This window comes from Symsagittifera roscoffensis, chromosome 2 (genome assembly GCF_963678635.1).
Source record: "Symsagittifera roscoffensis chromosome 2, txSymRosc1.1, whole genome shotgun sequence".
NCBI classification, from domain to species: domain Eukaryota; kingdom Metazoa; phylum Xenacoelomorpha; order Acoela; family Convolutidae; genus Symsagittifera; species Symsagittifera roscoffensis.
The window spans coordinates 11,471,756-11,492,003 of record NC_087063.1 but is presented as its reverse complement, the minus strand read 5'-3'; the positions used below and the strand labels follow the sequence as shown (position 1 = coordinate 11,492,003).

The window sequence follows — 20,248 nt, the reverse complement described above, 5'->3', positions numbered from 1 at the left end:
AACATTCTTAGTTCCTTTACAAATTTTCTACTAAAAAAAGCTCTTAACGGTTAAAGGGAGGTTGCTAGTTCAGAAAAATCGTACCCATAATACCAAAAACTCACTGAGGGGAAAATTACCGACGAAATTCGAGAACGTCTAGGTGCACAGAAATTGGAATTAATGTGTCAGTAGATCAGTAGATAAAGTTACAACAAAAGATAACCGTTCATTTACTTGATCTTCAATCAATAATTATCATTCAAAGTGCTGATTTGAGTCATATTTTAGGTTGCGATTTAGAGCAAAATCAGACAAGGCTTATAATGAGTGGGTCCACATTTTCCCACGATATTATAAACTTAAAATAATCTAGTCGGGGATAGAAAAACTCCTAGATTGCGCTGTATTCCTATCATTTCTAGCGTAAAAATAGGGATAAAATCTACAGGACAGCAGACGAATTATCAGTCGGTTACGAATCTACAGTTCAAATAATTTTGAAAAATTATTTCCACAGCAACAAAATAGTACTAAGAGACACTAGAGGTGAAATTTTTTTTTTATATCCGTAGGAATTACGCGAGTTGTTCTCCTATTCAGTAAGATTTCCGATATTCAATTTTGATTAAGACTTCAACCGAAATGGTTGCCCAAAATTCAGCTGATTTCTCCATTTTTCGTGGACATGCAAGACAGCGTGGAAGAGGTTCTGGTGCTCTTGCACAAACTCATGGGAGAACTGCCATCCCCTTTATTGAAAAGTATACCGTCCGAGCTGCAAAAACAGTCGGACAACATTTGTTTGAAATCGCAGCTCCAGAGATAGGAGAAGTTGTTAGTGGACGCAAAACTTCAAACATTTGCATAAGAAGTCGGAACAAAAACAGTTCGAAATTGGTTGAGAGGTTTAACTAAGAAATCTAAGCGTAGAACTGGTAGCAGCATTTCCCGGAAAAGTAGCTCGAAAACAGTCGTTCTACCAAAGAAATTTCTGAAAACATATAATAAATTCAAATCAAAGTAGTCATTTTCGGTACGGAGCTTCTACAAACTGTTTTTCAATTATTCAAGAGAAAGTTATGTAATACTTTCAAAACACATCATTAGGCAACATCAGAGTATGACTCAGATGAGGAACCAGATCCTTACTTAACTTATGTAAACAATCTGCAACATTCTCTATTCTTAAATTGTGACGTTTATTTAAACAATACAATGGTTTACAACGCCGTCGGCATTGAGCAATAATGGTTTACAACGCCGTACAAACGAATTCAAATCGTGAGCATCGAGCAAAAAGGAAATTCTTGGTTTTCATGGATACAGTATTGTAGAATTTCTCCAGTTTGATATGCATACTTTCACTCATAGAGCAAACTCCTTAGGAACAGGAACAACTTTTTCACTCTATGGGAGGCTCGCCATTGATGCCTATTTGTGAAAAAATATAACTAACAAATACTAAAACTCGAAATAAACTCATTCGAGCGAGACAAAATTTTTACAAGCCGTCCGATACTCCAAATGTTAGTTTAAAAATGGTTGATTATCTACTGTTTACTAGAAAAACTTTAGTAGCTGAATCTTATCACCAATAGTTGCAATGCAATCTGGAAAGGGAACAAAATTTACAGGACAATATTTTTAATAAAGCTCCAATAAAAACAGGAGTTGCAATGAATACAAACTAAGCTCGTCTGTATGTGGATCTTTGTATGAAAATCCTTTCAACTATCAACAGTTTTACATGAGAGAGCTTAGAATTATTCGAGGTGGAAGTGGTTTCAGTAGATACAACTTCTCATTGCCGCCCCTATGTTACAACAATGAAAGCAATGCAATTTAGCAAAAAAATTTCCAGATCTTACTATGGATTAAGCACACTATATTGTAGTTTTTGACTTGATTCACTATAGGATGCAGCTGAGCAAATACATTATCCAGAACATAGCGGAGAAAGCTTGAGAATAATAATGTTTTTCCTATTTCCCTTGGATCAAGTAATGAAAGTGATTTTCTTGGTAGAAAGACTATAAGATGTTCAATATCACACGGTTGCTATAACAGTCGCATACAGTGCGCAACAGTCGCTCAAAATTATTAATTTTTCTGAATTTTTAGGCTCTTTCAAACTTATTGTAATTTTTTTGGGATTTTTTATTGATTGTACTTGTAGTGTTCAGTTTGTTTTTAACCCCAGCCCAAAGTTGTACAACTTAGACTGTAAAGCAGTGTTGAACGATCGTTGTCCCGTATAAAAGACGTGTATGGGATTTCCAGGATACAGTCCCAAATGCAAGTAAGCCATCTTTTATATTTCTTTTATCCTAAATTGTACTATGAAAAGGTCAATTTATTTCTTTTCAGATGCAGCTACTAATTGTAAATATGGATAAGTTCTCAATTGTACAAAATATCGAAAGAATTCCTGAACTTAGATTCAAATATATTGGATCGAATCCAGCTGATCAAGCCCCTAAACTGCCAAATTACTCTTTTGCAAGTATCAACTCAGCTCCAAGCAATGATAGAGAACATTGGATGATGATTGCAAGATAAGAAAAATATTTTAATTGCGCAGATAATTTTGTAAGAAAACGATTTAACTATCTTTTTAAGAAGAAAAGTATCAGCGTTTGATTCAAAGGAAAATTCGAAAAACTGATAATTTGTGTAGATTTTACGCAATTTATTCAGCATTTTTAAAAAAAAATTCTACCAGAAGAACTTGAAGATCATTCATGGTGTTAATGTTTTGAATTTTATCAGTATTTATATGCAAGAACGCAGTATTTTATTTTTATGTGCTTGTAATCTGATGCAATAAAATTTTTCTGTTGTAGTCAAAAGTTAGCCCATCTGTTACACTAAACATTTCTCATGCTTAAGAAAACAAAATGTACCTCAAGCTAACAAAAATGACTTTGCAAGAATTTTCATTAATTATTTGAGAAATTGTTAACGGTAATCGGCGTCCCCGCTCACCGCGGGGGTAACATCTGGGTTGCAAACTTGACATATTTCTCAAAGACAATTTTGTTTACTTCCACTACCTCGTTTAAAAAAACTTTAAATTGGTTTACATACTGCATCGTCCTTGCTCACTGCGGGCGGGGGGGGGGGGGTAACATTTGTTTTTGCAAATTTGACATAGTTGTCTGAGAAAAATTTTGTTTACGTCCACTACCTCGCTTAAATTAACAAGTTATTTTAGCATCAAAAAAACTTTTTTACCATCAAAAAGTTTTTTTTTGCCATCAAAAAGTTTACCATCAAAAAATTTACACTTCTTAACACTTAGATTTTTAGCATTCCCGTACAGAATCTTAAACATTGCCGTATCGGCAAAATCGGGCGCCAAAAAAAAGTACCATCTGAAACCCATAACCTATCTTCATACATTGCTAAATCTATTCTCTGTGTTAAAACTTAGGGTCCTGCCCTCAGACTACGTTGCCTCACATAAACTACTCATAGGTTTGCAAACTTCTTGAAATTTTTTATATCTAAATTCTCAATTTTCTGAAAAAATCACACAAAAAAGTTCATATCTCGATAATTAAACGCATTTCAGCAGTCAGAGTTGCAGGCAGGGTTTCTGACCCCTAAGAGCAACTACAGCGCACAATTATATCGTTGGCAAAACCAAACGTTGAAATTTTTCGAATGAAGTTTTTTGAAAACTTTCGAAAAAATCACCAAAATCGGTGGATCTCGTTAACTAAAAAGATTTGGGTATTCATTTTTGAAGGCCAAATTCGCAACCCGTGTGGGAGCCTTAACAGGATCCCCTTATCGGGTTCCTAATTTCATTTGGTGAAACAAACACTGAATTAAACACTGTTTTATTTCGTTAAACTAGCAATAAAACGTAGAAAACTGAAATATTACGAGAGTGAAGCGTTTGAATACATAATAAATAGATAATAGATTTTGAATGATATTCTGGACATTTCAAAAAGTTTTCTCAATGTCATGAAAACCCTGTGTGAAATTTTTGCTTTTAGCTCTAACTTCGAGCGAGTACGTGTCATATAATAGGAAACATCTTTTTGAGAAAACTTGGTTTCACTCTAGGAAATTAAGTTTTCTAAGTTTCATTTAGCGCTTCCTTGGGAATGATTTTTTTCTCAAAATTAAAGAAAAATTGTTTTTGATTTCTTATTACTTTGTTACTCAACTTTTGAAGGCATCTGTAGTCGATTATAAATAATGCACGCAGGTTCTAAACTTTTGGCTAGTTCCTGTAATCTGAGCCCGCTCACAAAAAAAAATTGGGAAAAAAATGTTATTTTTCTCCAGCGTCTACAGTTAATTGTTTCCAGAAACCTTTTCTGCGTACTCGATGTCCTTTTCTTAATCTAACTCGATCTAATATTTTAAACTGAGTGATACAAAAATGCAATACATAAACACAGAGCAACCGTCTTATTTCTTTGCAGTTGAGATGAGGTTTTCTGGCGCTGTGGGAGCGATATTTACCCAGCTCTAGAAATCATATGAATGCGAGTTAGAAATCTCATGCGATTACGGGTTCGAAATCTGCATTTTTTTGTGAATTACTTACTTGCATAACAATTTGTGACTTACTTTGAACCTTTTCTTATGCCTCCCGAGTAGCACTCATTTGTTATGACCAGCTGCAATTTCAATCGAAGAGTGGAACTAACAAATGCTCATCCACAAGGGCAATAAAAATGAACCAGCGTTTTGACTCTGTTTTAAGCTATTTCGAGATCCGCAATTAATTTTAAGTTTCGCTTAGTTAAGTCCTATTACCGCATCTCAAACTGTATCAAGCTATTGAACTTCAAGAAAAAAGTCCACTGAGCTCCCTTCGATTCAAAAGTAAAAACTTTGAGGCAAAAACCGAACCTAATTACCGATCATGATGCCAGATAAAAAAATTATGTTCTCAGCGTAACATAAGAAACCCGAGGAGTAGCTGGACTACGCATACATAAGCAACGAACCATTCAAAAAATGCTAGCCGTCTTTGACTGAATTTTCTTATAGCATGAGAACCATATCGATGCCGTGAGCACAGAATAGGGACAAAAATGAAAATATATGCCGGCCGCCAACCTACAGTTGGAAAAAGTCAATGAACACAAGTTAACAGAAAAAAATAGCCCTTTTTTTTGAAAAAATACCAACGTTCGAATTTCAGAGAAAAAATAGATGCCCTTATAGCTCTTTGAATTTCTAAAACAAATTATGCTTGTCACCTTTTAGATATAACTAACCGAATGAGAAAACTGGATCAATGGGTAAAATTTATATTTCGCTGGGAAATCTGAAAATTAAATTCCACTTTCGAAACTAGAAGTCGATCACGTTTTTCGTGACCTTTACACTTTTACTGTTCGATAGCGGAGTTTACCTTCCTTAAACAAAGGAAATGAACTCAGCTTAGAAAAGAAATCAAAAGTCAAACCGCGAAAAAGTCAATTTGAGCCAGAACAAATATTATGAAAAAAATGATCGCGACCTATATGAGAGGCGAAAACGTTCATCGACTCATTAAAAGTTTAGAAAACTATTTTATGGGCAGGTTTCAGAAAAACTTTTCTTTTTTGTGGAAAAAAGTATCAATATTTTCAACCATATGCAATTATTCAGTTTTTATCTTGATTTTCTCTCAGAATTCTTACTCTTGGCTTCGTGAGTGAAGATCTATTATACTGAAATTAACACCACCATTCCTCTAAATTAGAGATAAGCGAAGATGTCATCAACTTGCTCAGGTATATCAATGCCATGATGATAAAAACAAATTCAGCTTAAAAAAGTTCCAATCAAAAGACCAACGCAAACTGTATTGAAACCTTAAGTTTTTGTTTTGTTGTGCGCAATTCTGATTAGCTGTAGAAAAAAACATGCTTTACAATCTTGTCCAGAAACTTTACCAATGTTGGAAAGATTTCGGAAGATAACTTTTGTCACATATTTTTGAGTCTACTGGAAGTAAAGAGGTATGCATCGCATCAAAGCAGCTGGGTTTTAAAAATGGTTCGACTGCTGTTAGACCCCTTTTGAACGAAGAGGCTTTTATCTTAATTAGGCAGCAAATATTGATTCACGCGCAACATAAAGCTGGTGCCGAACTTAAGGAAACTATTTTGATATGAGCGAGGATTGATTCTGCTTGCCAATGCAATTTCACGATTTTTCGCTCACCATTATTTAGATATTCTCGTAGATATCCTCCGGTGCTTCAAATTTTTAACAACTCAAAAAAACCGCATATATCGAAAATAAGATCTGCATCCTTTGAGTGTAACCTGACAGCACCCAATTACAGGGTTGGTAGTTTCAAATTTTGCAAGACTTTTATTCAAATTTTGAAAAACCATAAAACTTTGAGAAGTTTTATATTTCAGTTCTTTGAAAAAATTTAAAATGAACTAAGAAAAGTCACATTTCGTATTTAAAACAAAGAGCTGTTGCATTTGAACGCAAGATTTGCAGCTCATAAGAGTACTGTCACAAAACCCAACTACAGGGCTAGGAATTTCAAATTGAGAAACTTCAAATTTAAGTTTTCTAAAAACAAAACTTCAAAAACCATAAAATCTTCAGATCTCGAAATTTTTATAGACTTAAGCGATCATAATTGGAGGCAAGAATCGCAACCCCTGAGAGTACCCTGACAGCCCCCAACTACAGGGTTAGGAATTTCAAATTTTGAAAAAAAAGTTGAATTTCTGAAACTTTTTTGAAATAATCACAAAAAACGTCACATCCGGAAAATTACAAGGATTTGAGTAGTCATATTTGGAGAAAAATTTGCAACTTATGGGAGTATCCTGAAAGAACCTCACTATAAATATTGGAACTTCAAATTTGGGGAAACTTTTTACATCTAAGTTCTTTGAAAAATCCTGAAAAGATCCTATAAAAAACGTCATATCTCGAAAACTACAAGGATTCGAGCAGTCATATTCAGAGGCAAGATTCGCAACTCCTGAGAGTACACTCTCAATTTCCAACTACATGATTGAGAGCTTCAAACGTTTTGAACTTTTTTAAATCTAAATTTATTGAAATGTTAAAATTTTTTGAAATGTTTCTAGCTTTTATAGAAATGCTTGAAAAATCTCGAAAATTACCCTATCTCTTAAAATAAAAAAACTTGGCTATTCATTTATGGAGGCAAAAATTGCAACACCTGTGGATAACCTGACAGCATTCCACTACTGGGTTGTTAATTTCAAACTTGGTGAAATAACACAGGAAAATCGAAAAAGAAATCTTAACCATTGCAAAATACGATAGAGCTTAAACATTAAACATGCAAAAATAATACGTCGAAAAAGCTTAAACATGGCGTGATAGTGAAACACGCATTTAAATATATAATAGATATCTGATCCAATGGCCTACGCAAAAACTTTCTCGGGGCATCTTTTGAAAACCGAATTTTTTTCAAGCTCGGTGTTTTGAGCTCTTCCTACACCTACGACTAAATTTTTGAAAATACTTTTAAGGAAAATTCTGTTTTTTTAGAATTGTAAATTTTTTTCATTACTTCAATTTTCAGCGTAAAAAACGCATTTTGTCCTTGAGCTAGGTGCTCAAAAAACTAGAGTAGTCACTCAACCTTATAACCACAGGATCTCAAGACTTATCAATTTATTTGTCAAATTGCTGTGTGATATAATTTCAAGTACAATCCTTACAGATTTCCTTTCTTTGAGTGTGATTGATAAGCAAAACAACCTGTGTGATTGAAAAGCAAAAAAATCTCTATTTCTTGAAAATTTGATTAATTAAGTAAACTTGCGACACACTTATGTCCAAAAAAACTCTTTGGACTTTAACCCTCCAATCTTAGTGAATAATTGAAAATCATTATCTTTATCTCTTCAAATATTCAACTGCGTCATCAATCAAGCTGAGCCCAATAATGCCTATATATGGATTTATGTTTTGAATCCTGGTTTTGTAAAACAAACAATTTAAACCAATTTATTTCCGACAAACTTCTGAGCAAGTTTTTTTCCAAGTTGTGTATTGTCTCTCCAATTCGTGTAAAATGCATTTTATTTTTTCAAGTTTTGTCCGTTTCGCCAAGATAATAACACTAGCACACGCTTGTGTTATATGACGAAATCACTTTTCCAAACTAAGCGTCTCTGCGAACGCAATCATCTTGTCAAAACGGACAAAACTAAAATGCATTTTACACAAAATGGAGAGACGATACAAAAAAAAACTGCTCACAAACTTGCCGGAATAAATTAGTTTAAATTGTTTTGCAAAACCAGGATTCAAAACTTTAATCCATATGCCATTATAAGGCTCAATTTGATTGTTGACAAACAACGCATTATCTACAGCGTCAATTTTACACGCAGAGGCGAACCGGAGCGTCGCACCACTAGAGATTCAAAAACATGTGAGCATGTGCCAGAATTACAGCGTACAAAATTTAACGCAAGAGAAGATGGTATATTTCATATTTTTCAAGTATTTTCGAAATCTTACGATATTACTATCTAGCAATTATCTAACCCTAAAAGCTCACCTGACAAACTCAAACAAGGCCAATAAAACAACTGTTGAAAAGAAAATTCGGAATTTTTTTCTTCGTCGTGCTACTGGCATATATACTTTAAGAAAAGGCTCTATTTATTGGTTTGCTTCAAAAAGCTTTCAAAAATAAAATGAAAAAATGAGCAAAAATGATCAGCACGCAATTACTTGCACATAAACCGAAACAAAAGGAAATATATGGGCGAAGAGTTCTTAATGCATAGAAAAAATTCAGTGCTGTAGCAACTGCTGAGTTTTTCGTTTTCTGTTTATTTTTTGCAGGATTACAGATTTTGACACGCGGAAAATTTTCCACTTATGAAAAAAAACAGTTGCTGGCCTGATTCAAACTACGGACCTTTGTCTTTGCAGTCATGCGCGGACACCTCTATGCCGTATGTGCGGATAAACGAACTGATTATAAAAATTTGATAAACAAGCCGATAATTAAATTCAACAAGCCGATAATTAAAATATCGGCCAAAATTCAAAGGAAAAAGATTGCATGCACCACCCACATAGAATCTAAGAGTACTATACATGTAGTGTTTGCAAATGGGTATGCATAGTTTGTCGAAAAATAAAATTAACATAAAAAACTAAACATAAATAACCTAAACTAATTAGTTCGGAAACTAAACCGACGCTGATGAAGCCAAAAATCATTAAACAAAACATCAAAAATCTACAATACTACAATGGTTAGAACTCTAGAATAGCATTAACCAGTAGTTATTAGTGGCCAGTAGTTTTATTTGAATTTTCAGCTAATTGAGCATGTCAGAGAAGTGATTATACCGCGGGAAGTACCACTGCACCTTTGGAAGTGATAAATAGCTAATTGCAAGCGTAATTACACTATATATTAAAATTAGATTCCTCCATAGCCCGCCAAAACTCAGGAAAAATATGTTGCCTGCAGTGCTGTATAAATGCATAGTTTATTGCCTGGTGGTCAAAATGAGGGTGATAGAGGGGTCCCTGAAAAAACCAATCCTCACAGAGAGGGGTCCCACATCACAAATTCTTAGAAGAAACAGAAGTTAAGTAAATAAAACGACGCCGCTTGGTGGTTCCAATATTTTTTCTCAATTATAATTAGGCTTCCTCATCTGAGCTATCTTATTCAAAGCTGTAATTGACATCGCCGAAGCAACAATTGGCAAAGCTTCGAGATCCTGCTTCTTAAATTAGTGAACCTGTTAGTTTAATATTAACCCTCTATCACACTTGTACCTCATTTGATCGTGATTATCTGCATCAGCACCATATTAAAGACATACATTCAACGCGACGCCAAACAAACCAGGAAATTTCGGCTTCTAAACGCCAAATGGTTGGTGATATTTTTCGATCAACAATTAATTTTGACATTGGAAACGAACTTTTCACTCGAGTCATTTAAATTGTGATAAGGGCATTAAAAACCTTTTAAAAATGAAAATCATTATTCCGTGACAATTTCAAATGCCCGAGCTAACCTTTATTGCCCCAAATTTGGCATTTACTATATAACAATTAACTGTTCAGCAAAAACGGAAGTATAATTGAAAATTCTATTTGCTACTGGTTTATTAAATTGTTAAAATTAAAATGGAATGAAAAGAGGAGAATGAAGCAAATTCTAAATTAAACAGAGTGACTTTTTTACTGCACAATTTTGAATATGAAGAATTCAAAATGGTTGAAACGACTCTGAGAACCGACATAAATTACAGTTTTTAAACGTTTTTATTGATATCAATATGGAACAACTTCAGGGTCTGGCTCAGAACTAGATACCAACACTGCATTGTGGATAATTTCATAGCCGCTGTCGCCTAAGAGAACTTCATTTCTTGCTATCGGGTATTAGGTTGACATGTCCAAACATTACTTCAATTTGTTCACTCCTTTTTGCTCTTCTTCTTCAACTTCTCTGGATGGTAAGTCAACAGATGGTAGAATGAGAATATTCCGAATAAAAACACAGACAAGAACCACTTGGAGATATACTCTGGATGTATGTTTTTGCACTTTGCCACGAAGAAGCTAGCTATCGCCTCTGACACGTGTAGAAACCAAGAGTAGACAGCGATTCTGAAACAACAACAGTTTTGTCAACATAAAAAGTCTACAAAGATGAATCCATGTGTTTAATTAAAACGCATAAAGAAATTTGAAAACCTCGCTTAATTAAATCGCGAATTCTTTTTTCTTTCAGGAAAAACATCAAAACTATTATTCAAATCATCTGTTTATCTGCTGCGTGCTATTTTCGAACAATATTTTCAGCAGTTTTTGACGATAATTGAATTATCAACTGCTGTATGTTACAAAAACAAAAGAATGAGCTCAAGTTTGTTACGGAATCCAGTTTTTGGGAAAACTAGATAGCACTGATTGTTTAAATTAAACTCATGGAAAAAAATGATTTGACCGACCTAATGACCATTTGCTGATGGTACTTCAGAAGGTAATCTATACCATCATACAGTGTCTGCGGAAGCACCATCTGAACGGTAGGGTGAATGGCTCTTGCATTGGGGAGTGAGGCTAGGAAAGTGATATTCATCATACCCGCAAGCACCAAAAACTGAACCCATGGTTGAGGGTAGACATGGAAACGGTTCATATTTGAACTTTTATCAACTCAAACCGCTACATTATCTCTGAAATTTACAAAATTTGTGTAATAAGAAAATCGATTTATCCGTATTGCCAAAACAACTTAAACGTCAAAAGCGTTTATTTCTAGTTCAATAAACTACTTTCAGAAAACAACAAATATTTTCGAAACTTTTCCAAATTTTGGACATAAATAGAAACTGCACAAAACAAAATAAGTTATAACAAATTAGCTGTCGATCGGTAATTGATTAGCAAGTGCTCCTTCTGAAACAAAAAAAACACTAGATTTATTTCAATTCAATTTACTGATAAAAAATAGTTGTCCAGTAAATCTACGCGCAATATTGCCCTGACAGTAGATATACAGCGACAGCGTGCGAAAATCAATAGCCTTCGAAACAATTAGAGTATAGTATTTTGAAAAAACGTACCCTTCCCCTCCAACGAGTGATAAAAACAAACTTCATGGAATGATCTCTGCCTAGTTTCGAGCCACTGCATGTCAAGTCCACCTAAAATAAACCTAAGACAATTAACACATCAAATTTTTTTGCTATTTTTGTAATCCAGCATCGTATTTCATCAAGATAATATCTTTGAGAAGTGAAATGTAAGCCAAAATATCCAATAAATAGAATGAACATCTTTGCTCATAGACGCCCAGTATAATCCCGAGAAAAGATACAACAACAACCTTGGAGCCGAACCTCTAAGACTCCAATCAGTAATTTTTGTTCTATTAGAAACACATCAAATTTCTGTCAAAAATAACTCTGATTAGGCGTCACTTAAAAGCAATCGATCAACGTCAAAATTTACAGGACTGGGATCCATAATTATGTTGACCTTTTTTTATTATCTTTTTTTGTCTCAATAAAAACAATAGCTAATCAAAAAGATGCTCTTAACTAATCGAAAAGATGCTCACCTGACTTGGACTTGTCAATCCCAATTGCTTGCATACGACTTTTTTGATAGCCGACACGGGTGTGTGTTCAGAGCAGAGGACATATTTGTGAGGTAGTGGCCCGAAAACTTTTTCGTCCACAGCTGGCTCTAGAATAAACCTAATCTGCATATCATCTCTGTGGTAGTTTTTGTGAGCACCACTTTCGTCTTCAGGATCCTCTTCTAGTTCATCCACTGTCGAGTTTCCATCATCTTTAGCATCCGATGGTGAGGTTCCATTAACTGTGCCATTTCTCAATCCATTAGAAAGATTGGAGACACCTGATTCTAGCTTACGCTTTTTGGCTTCGGCTTCTTTCTGTGCAGCGATCATATCTGCTTTCGGCCATTTCAAGTTCTTTCTTCTGTAAAACTCTTCCTCTCTTTGTAGCTCTCCTTAAAATGCCAATTGATTTCATGAACAACAAAAATGATGACGACAAAAATTTAACGGGACGGACGTGAAGAAGACATTCAATTCTTCAAAATGGGTTCAATTCCATAAAATTGAAATTATCAGAAATTATGAACTAAATATGCAAGCTTTGATAGGATTTTAGAAAAAATAAGTTCTATATGAGTCAAACATTAATCATTTCAACAATTTTTTCTCAATGTCTCGTCGGGTTAATGTACTGTCGTTTTTTTTTTTTTTTTTTTTTTTTTTTTTTTTTTTTTTTTTTATTAGCCCCCGGCCTGCTCAGTGCAGGACCAACTGTGGGGGAGGGGGAGATGTCATCCATTTTGCCGCAGCCGGTCCCACCTTGAGGAGGCGGATGACACTGGGACCCCTCCAGCCGTGACCGAAGCGGGATTCGAACGCATGACCCTCGTGTTAAGAGAGATGTGCCTAACCCACTTGACCACGACTGCTCAATGTACTGTCGTCTAATCCCCCCCCCCTAACAAAGCATAATCATGGGGTAAAAACTTTTAGCAGGCTAAGGGGCTATCATGGGAAAAGCCTCATGTTTTTCAACAAAAAAGCTCAATATACTTACTGTCTCTTAAACCGGGAACTACTTTCATTACTATTTCATCCACTGTTGAGTCGGTGGCGATATGCTGTTTCGGCTGGCTTTCGTGAATGACAGTATCGCATGTCGGACACCGAACCCCTTTGTCGGGCCCGGCATTGACATTACTCGTTCCGCCTCGATAATCTTCGTCAATATAGTTCAAAATACAAGACCGGCAAAACGTATGAAGACATTCTGTAATTGTTGTTGCCTCAATTATATATCCATTGCAGAGTCTGCATGTTAGAACGGAGTTCAAATCTTTCAACTTTAGAGTAAGAACATCAGAGTCTTCAGCTTCCATCTGAAAGAAAAGAGCTCTCACACCAATAGCTTCATCCTTAAACCAATTAAGATAAAAGAAAGTCAATTATCTGGAGTTCTAAGTCATTAGAGCACAACGGTCCGACTGTCAACACACAACAAATGTATCAACTATTTTAAAAACAAATCAAGACAAGGAAGCGCGGTCTGTATTTAGACAACCGCGTATTCATTATCGTCAGTGAGCAACAAATACTTTATTAAACTATCAGAATCGAGATACTGAAACAAATTCATAATTGATAATTATTCATTTTGAAAATTTGCCATCTCATCTCGATTCTGATTGATTAATATTGCATTTGCCTGCTCATGACGAGTATGAATACGCGGTTGTCTAAATACAGACCGCGCTTCCTTGTCTTGATTTGTTTTTAAAATAGTTGATACATTTGTTGTGTCTAATGAATTGAATCTCATCTACCCTCCTCGATTATTGCAAAAATGAACCAAGACTGCTCGTATCAGGGCGAAGCCCTGAATGTTCCGACTACCGTTTGAGGTTTCATAAGCAGTACTAACAAAAAAAGTTAAACAAAATAAAATGAAATTTTTTTTCTAAAATTTGAAATTTTTTAAATGAAAATCATCCCCCCACACGCCATATAAAGTACAAAAAGATAGATTTCGCTCCTATTATTATATCAATTATGGCATATAAGTTTTCTTGAACCAATTTGGAACGATTTCTAAGGCGGATTAAATCTCCGCTTACGCGTTAATAGCGCGAAATATATCGCGCGTTAATTGTTCAAATTGGCCAAAATGGCAATCTTTAAACCCCATAACTTTGCGAAAAATGGTCACAGGTGAAATATCTTTTCAAGTTTAAGCTCAGGACAACAATAGCTTTCGAATGATATAAAAAAATTCCGTCAAAAATGGCTAGTTAAAAAGTCGAAATTTGTCTGAAGAAAAAAAAACCCACCCCGAGCACAAATATTCCGTTACTTTCGTATCGAAAGTCGGAACAATTACCCTGGTTGATATAAAATTCATTGTTGTAATGTTGCTGATTTTTTCTGCTAGCTGCTAAAGTTTTAGTCTGAAAAGTTTTAATTTAAGCCTCGCGTTTCTCTTAAGTTCAATTGAAAACCTAGACGCAAACTTAGTTTTACCAGATTCCACTAGATGCGTTCAACTTCCACTACAATTTTGGAAAGTCAATTACAATTACACGCTCCAATGATACTTACACGCGCCTGAAACGGTGTTTGGGCATAATTTGACATCCAGGGTTAAAAATCTAGCCGCCCAAAAATGATTCGACTAAAGCGACCAAGACTAATTTTTCGCCGAATAACTCAATGAGTTACATCCCTGATTTTTTCCTTCTTGAGAACTTTAAAGCCTGAAGATTGATTTTCGATCGAGAAATATTATAAACAGAGGCGACGCGGATTCAAACATGACTAGAAAAACTAGCTCTATCAAAACGAAGAAAGTTATAGTTTTGAAAAAAAAATCACGTCAAGACATTTTAATGGTAAAATAGCAACAAAAAAATTTACCTACCGGTTTTGGTTCGAGAGATATTATGCACAGAGACGAAGCAAATCTTCGCTTCGTGTACGTAAAGTAAAAAGAACAGTAAAAAACCAAAATTTATACAGAGGCAAAGCCGAGCTTCGCACAACTTGCGATACAATAGAAGGTGAAAATAGAATCAGACGAAAACTTACCAAGCTGTAACCATGTCGAAAAAATCTGAGAAACTCCCAACTCCCCACCCCCCCCCCCCCCCCTCATTCCCCTCAATAGGCACAAGCACACAAAAAGTTTTTTTTCGCTCATCAACCGACGAAATATAAGGACAAAAAGCCGATATAAAAAAGGCCGAAACTTATCAACCCGAGACTAAAAATGAATAAAAAAAAGGCTTGAAAACTAATACAACGTTTTAACGTTTTTGAAGCCCCATCCTCTTCAAAACACACACGCACACAATTTCATATCGCAAAATTTCATAAAAACAGCCTTTATTGGAAAGAAGATCTGCATCGCTTGAGTGTACTCTGACAGTACCCAATTACAGTGTTGGAAATTTCAAGTTTTGTAAAGTTTTTTATAATCAACTTTTTCTTTAAAATTTTCAAAAAACCCCATGAAACTTTGGGAAGTTTCTTGTCTCTAGGTTCTTCAAAAATTTTAAAATTACATCTAAGGTTTTACACCATCTCGGAAACTTTGAGTTCAGAAAATTGAGCATTCGCATTTGGACGCAAGATTTGCAGCTCTTGAAGGTTATCTCACAGTACCCAATTACTACTACTACTACTACTACTACTACTAAAAGAATTTATTCCCTTTAAAATATAAAGGCATCAAACAAAAGAAATGGTATGATTATGTACACAAGACATCACGAACGGCAATTTATGCAATGGCAACAAAGTAGCATTGAACAAGAGTTGTTTAAGTTGAACATATCAATTCTATTTTTTAGATAGATTTTCAATTTTGCTTTGAAAATTTCAGGCGATGAGAAAATGTCGGCTATGTTGTTTGCTGAAATCATGTTGGCATACCGACAGACGCGATAGAAGAAAAATTGCTCTGTAAAGAAGAGTCGACAATTCTGGGTTGTTGAAAGCTTAGGGCGTGAGCTATTGCGAAGGTCTTTGGCTGCAAAGGTAAAATTTATGTATCTGTAAAGGTTGAAATCAAATTGATCAGTCAGGACTCGATTAAGAAAACACATATCATGTAAAGCTATAGTGAAGGAAATTGGCAAGGAATTCGTTTTTCTAAGTTGTTCTGTATAGTCGTTGACTCCCGTTACCCATTTCAAACATTTTCTGTTAAATAATTCTAGTTTGCGGCGATATGTTAAAGATGGAAACCAGACCTGACTACCGTATAATAAAATACTCACAATACATAGCTGGTAATATTTGAATTTGGTTCTCATGGATACTCCATAAGGGATTGAACGTTTCAAGAAATGGAAAGCTTTGTTAACTGCAACCAGTTTGGTTTTAATGTGGATGTCCCACTTTAAATCACTAGATATCGTTACTCCGAGATCTTTGATAGATGAAACTGACGGAATTGGGTAATCATTAAGGCAAAGTGTAGATTTGGGGGAAGTTGAGTTAAAACAAATAACTTTGCATTTATCAGAATTAAATGTCATTTCGTTTTCAAGCGTCCAATTGATAAATAGATCAATGTCTATTTGAACTAAGGAAAAGTCATATTTTGAATAGAGTTTGCTGTCATCAGCAAACAGAAAACATTTAGAGGTTTTCAAGACAGCTGGCATGTCATTAATGAAGAGTATAAATAGTAAAGGGCCGAGTACACTTCCTTGCGGAACACCACTTGTTACATGGCCTTTTGGAGATGCTTCATTGTTAATTAAGACATTTTGCGTGCGGTTTGTGAGATAGGAAGCAAAAAGTTCAAGAAAGCTAACGTCAAAGCCTAAATTACCAAGTTTCAAAATAAGTATATGATGAGGAACTTGATCAAAAGCCTTGCGAAAATCGAAGTACACAGAAAGTACACATTCGCTTTTTGCCTCGACGTCGTTATAAATCTGATCTAGGTATTCAAGAAGCTGAGTAACAGTCGATCGCTTGGTCATAAAACCATGTTGAGCAGGTGTAACTTTAGCCCGAATTTTAGGATAAATGAAATCGAAGATCATTCTCTCCAGAACAATCGATAATTGAGGCAATATGCTAATCGGGCGATAATTTTCAACATTTTCGGGATTACTAGATTTAAGAACTGGCGTAATAAACGCACATTTCCAAAGTTCTGGCCACGTTTTAGTTTCCAAAACCTTGACAAAGAGCTGCACGACTAGAGGAGATATTAATTCACTGCAGTAGTTAAGAATAAAGGTTGGGAGGCGGTCGTTGGTAATAAAAGAAGTTTTAGCAAATTTGAGAGCTTTCTCGACCTTTTTAAGGTTGACATGGAGATCGGATAGAAAAATGGTGGGTTTTTCGGGTTGTAAGATTTGAATTTCATGCTTTTCTAGAAACACTGAACAGAAGTAATCGTTCAAAAGAATGGCTATTTCAATAGAAGTGGATGCTTTTCTATTCATCCAGTGCATTTGGTTTGGTAGTTTCCTTCTGGTAAAAGATCGAAGGTATTTAAAGCAATCACGGGTAGAATGTGGTCTTAAAGATTCAAGGAGACAAGTTTTATCCAATTCGATTGAATTGTTAAGGTCTTGTTGGATCGAAGCTAAATGATTTGTGTTGGCTGTCCGTTTAGATATGGAATGATGCTTATTCAGTAAATGAACTGTATGCGACGAATAATAATAGGGAAGTTGCTGGCGTCTTTTAGTTTTCTGTGCGCATGATGAAAGAATTGCATGATTGATGTGAGCGTACCAGCTATCTACATAATCATTAGTGGTGGATATGGAATAACATGAGTTTTGTTCCACAATGAGTTTGGTAAAGCAAGGGCTGATGTTAGTATTGAAGATCGAATGAGAAAAAGATGATTTAGATAGAGAGGTTTTCATAAAATTCCCACTCACAGTAGGCGCTGCTTCAGGAATGGTAAAAAAAGCAAATAAAGGAAAATGGTCTGAGTAAAGCACTTCATTTACAAATGCAGTGAACAATTCTGTGTGCGAAGTTAAAATGATATCAAGAGTGTTGCCTGAGCGATGTGTGGGTTCATATATAAGGGGCATTAAGCTATGATCCTCAATAACCTCTAGGAACAGTTTCGAGTAATCACAGCCATCATCAGAAGATGCCCAACAGATATCAGGCAGATTTAGGTCACCTAAGATTGTGTACGAACTAGAACCATTAATCAATTTGGAGTTAAAATAACGTATTGAATCAGTAAGCATTTTGGCAGGTATCCGAAACTGCGACGAAGCGGGGGGGGGTTGTAAATAAGGAGGAAAATATGATTAACTGCACCCGAATATATTGAAAGTCCGATGCAGTAATCTGCATCGTATGATAGAGTTGAATAATTTAGAGCAAAACTCCTTTTTGTAGCAATGAGAACACCTCCGTGTTCTCCAGAAGTGCGGTCTTTTCGAGCAATAACCGAATAGGGAGAATTCATAGGAAAAATTTCGGGATCAGTAACTTCTGGTTTAAGCCATGTTTCAGTAATGAACACGATATCAGGAGAATGTAAAGAAAGAAAATTGATTAACTTCAGACGCTGATTTATGCTCAAGAGACTTTGTGCGTTGATAAGGCATAACTTTGATTGTAGTCAGTCAAGATTGATCTTGATACCATTTCGTTCGAGGGTCAGACCACGAATTTTTAGCTCATCGCGTGGAACTTTTTCATTGTTAATCATGTCGTACCGTTTCTTGAAGATTTTACGTTTCAGAATCTGTTCTTCTTGGTTCAGGGACTTCGATATGAAAATCTTTTCTTTGAAATTCTTCAGTTTGTAAGATTTTGCCAGGCATTTTCTAGCATTCCATTCGGATGACAGACGAACAAGTAAAGGACGCGGTCTTCGTTGTTGGGGATTAGCTTTACCAAGTCTATACATTTGGCAGATACTGAGATTTTCTTCGCCTATATGATCAAAAATTTCGGCCACTTTGGCTTCTTCGGCCTCTATATTGGATGTAAACTGTCCGTTGTCTTCGCAGACCCCGTCGATGATTATCTCGTTTTCACATGTGTTGGCCCGGTGACTGTTATTAATACGACTATTAACCGGTACATTCGATGATGTTGTCTTGGTTGGATCAACATTTTCAACAGTTTCTTTAATGCTTTTTGTAATTTCGATTAAGCTTTCTTGTCTTTGAATAATCAGTTCAAACTTAGCTTGGGATGTGAAGATGTTCCCCTCAAGGCAGCCAGAGCACAGCCAGAAGCATCCTCGAATTTTGCCCATTGTAGCTACATCATCAGGAGACAATCCAACACATTGCCCATGGAACCACGCGCTGCACTTTTCACATCCTATAGCAGTTGAGTCGTTGTCCTTCACTGTTTTGTTGCATGGTCCACATCTAGTAGCTTTTGCTTGAGACATATCAAACCGGAAACTATTTAATAAGTTTATCACAACAATTAGGCTAATTACAGCGCTGGAAATTTCAAAAATTGAGAAACTACAAGTTTATTTGTTTAAAAATTTGGAAAACTACAAAAATTTTGCGCAGTAATACTTGGAGATAAGACTCGAAACCCCTGAGAGTACTATAACAACACTCAACTACAGGGTTAGGAATTTCATATTTCGAAGAAAAATTGTAAATTTAAATTTTCTGAAAATGTTTTTAAAAAAATCTCAAAAAATGTCACATCTCGGAAACTACAGAGATTTCAGATGTGAAATTTGGAAGCAAAACCTGGAACCCCTGGAAGTACCCTGACATAGCTTCACTATGAGATCAGAACTTCAAACTCCACGAAAATAGTAATCGTTTAAAAAAATGACCTAAAAAAGTCACATCTCGAAAACTGAGGGCAAACTGAGAAGCAAAATTGGCAACTCAGAATAGCTGAGAGTACCCTCATAGAACCCAACTACTGTGATATTGGTCCACATTATATCAAAATGCAGTTGGAATACGAATTTTTATTATAAGAGTGTAACATTCGCCCGGAAGATACATATCGACGGAAAATAAAACTAAGTCCTAAGACGACTGGCTAACGTCTAAACAGAGCTTTACATGCTTTTCACCGTCTCTACCAAGCCAGTACTTTCGGTGGTCTTTCTAACATCGGGTCGACAAAAAACGTTACTGCTTTCGGCTTCGGTCAAAATTAACTTAATTACATGCAGTAATAGTGAGCTCATGGCTGGGTCTCAGTATCCCCAGACCACGAGGTCACTCCTAAAAACAGGGCTATGTG

At 35.5% G+C, this 20,248-nt stretch overlaps 2 protein-coding genes across 2 annotated transcripts in view; both read right to left on the bottom strand.

Moving 5' to 3' along the window:
- Nucleotides 1–19,454, bottom strand: part of LOC134838856 (crystallin J1A-like) — a 126,697-nt gene extending 107,243 nt beyond the window's left edge. The window contains exon 1 of the mRNA XM_063854143.1: nucleotides 19,435–19,454. The gene's annotated coding sequence lies outside the window, so the exon portion shown is untranslated. The remainder of the gene's footprint in view (nucleotides 1–19,434) is intronic.
- On the bottom strand, nucleotides 11,288–19,460 carry LOC134838857 (polycomb group RING finger protein 3-like). The gene is made up of 5 exons (XM_063854144.1): nucleotides 19,434–19,460; nucleotides 13,080–13,403; nucleotides 12,059–12,474; nucleotides 11,562–11,642; nucleotides 11,288–11,394 (listed from the first exon to the last, which is right to left on the bottom strand). Exons 2-5 carry the CDS (start codon nucleotides 13,399–13,401, stop codon nucleotides 11,347–11,349), a joined length of 867 nt encoding a protein of 288 aa, XP_063710214.1. The 5' UTR covers nucleotides 13,402–13,403; nucleotides 19,434–19,460; the 3' UTR covers nucleotides 11,288–11,346.
- Nucleotides 19,461–20,248: the final 788 nt, after the last annotated feature.

Excerpts from the sequence above, each read along its gene's own strand:
- LOC134838857 (XM_063854144.1), bottom strand. The coding sequence starts at position 13,401 with ATGGAAGCTGAAGACTCTGATGTTCTTACTCTAAAGTTGAAAGATTTG. Across the intron at positions 11,643-12,058 it reads GATTGACAAGTCCAAGTCAG|GTGGACTTGACATGCAGTGG; the intron begins GTGAGCATCTTT and ends GGTTTATTTTAG. Across the intron at positions 11,395-11,561 it reads TCACTCGTTGGAGGGGAAGG|AAGGAGCACTTGCTAATCAA; the intron begins GTACGTTTTTTC and ends TTTTTGTTTCAG.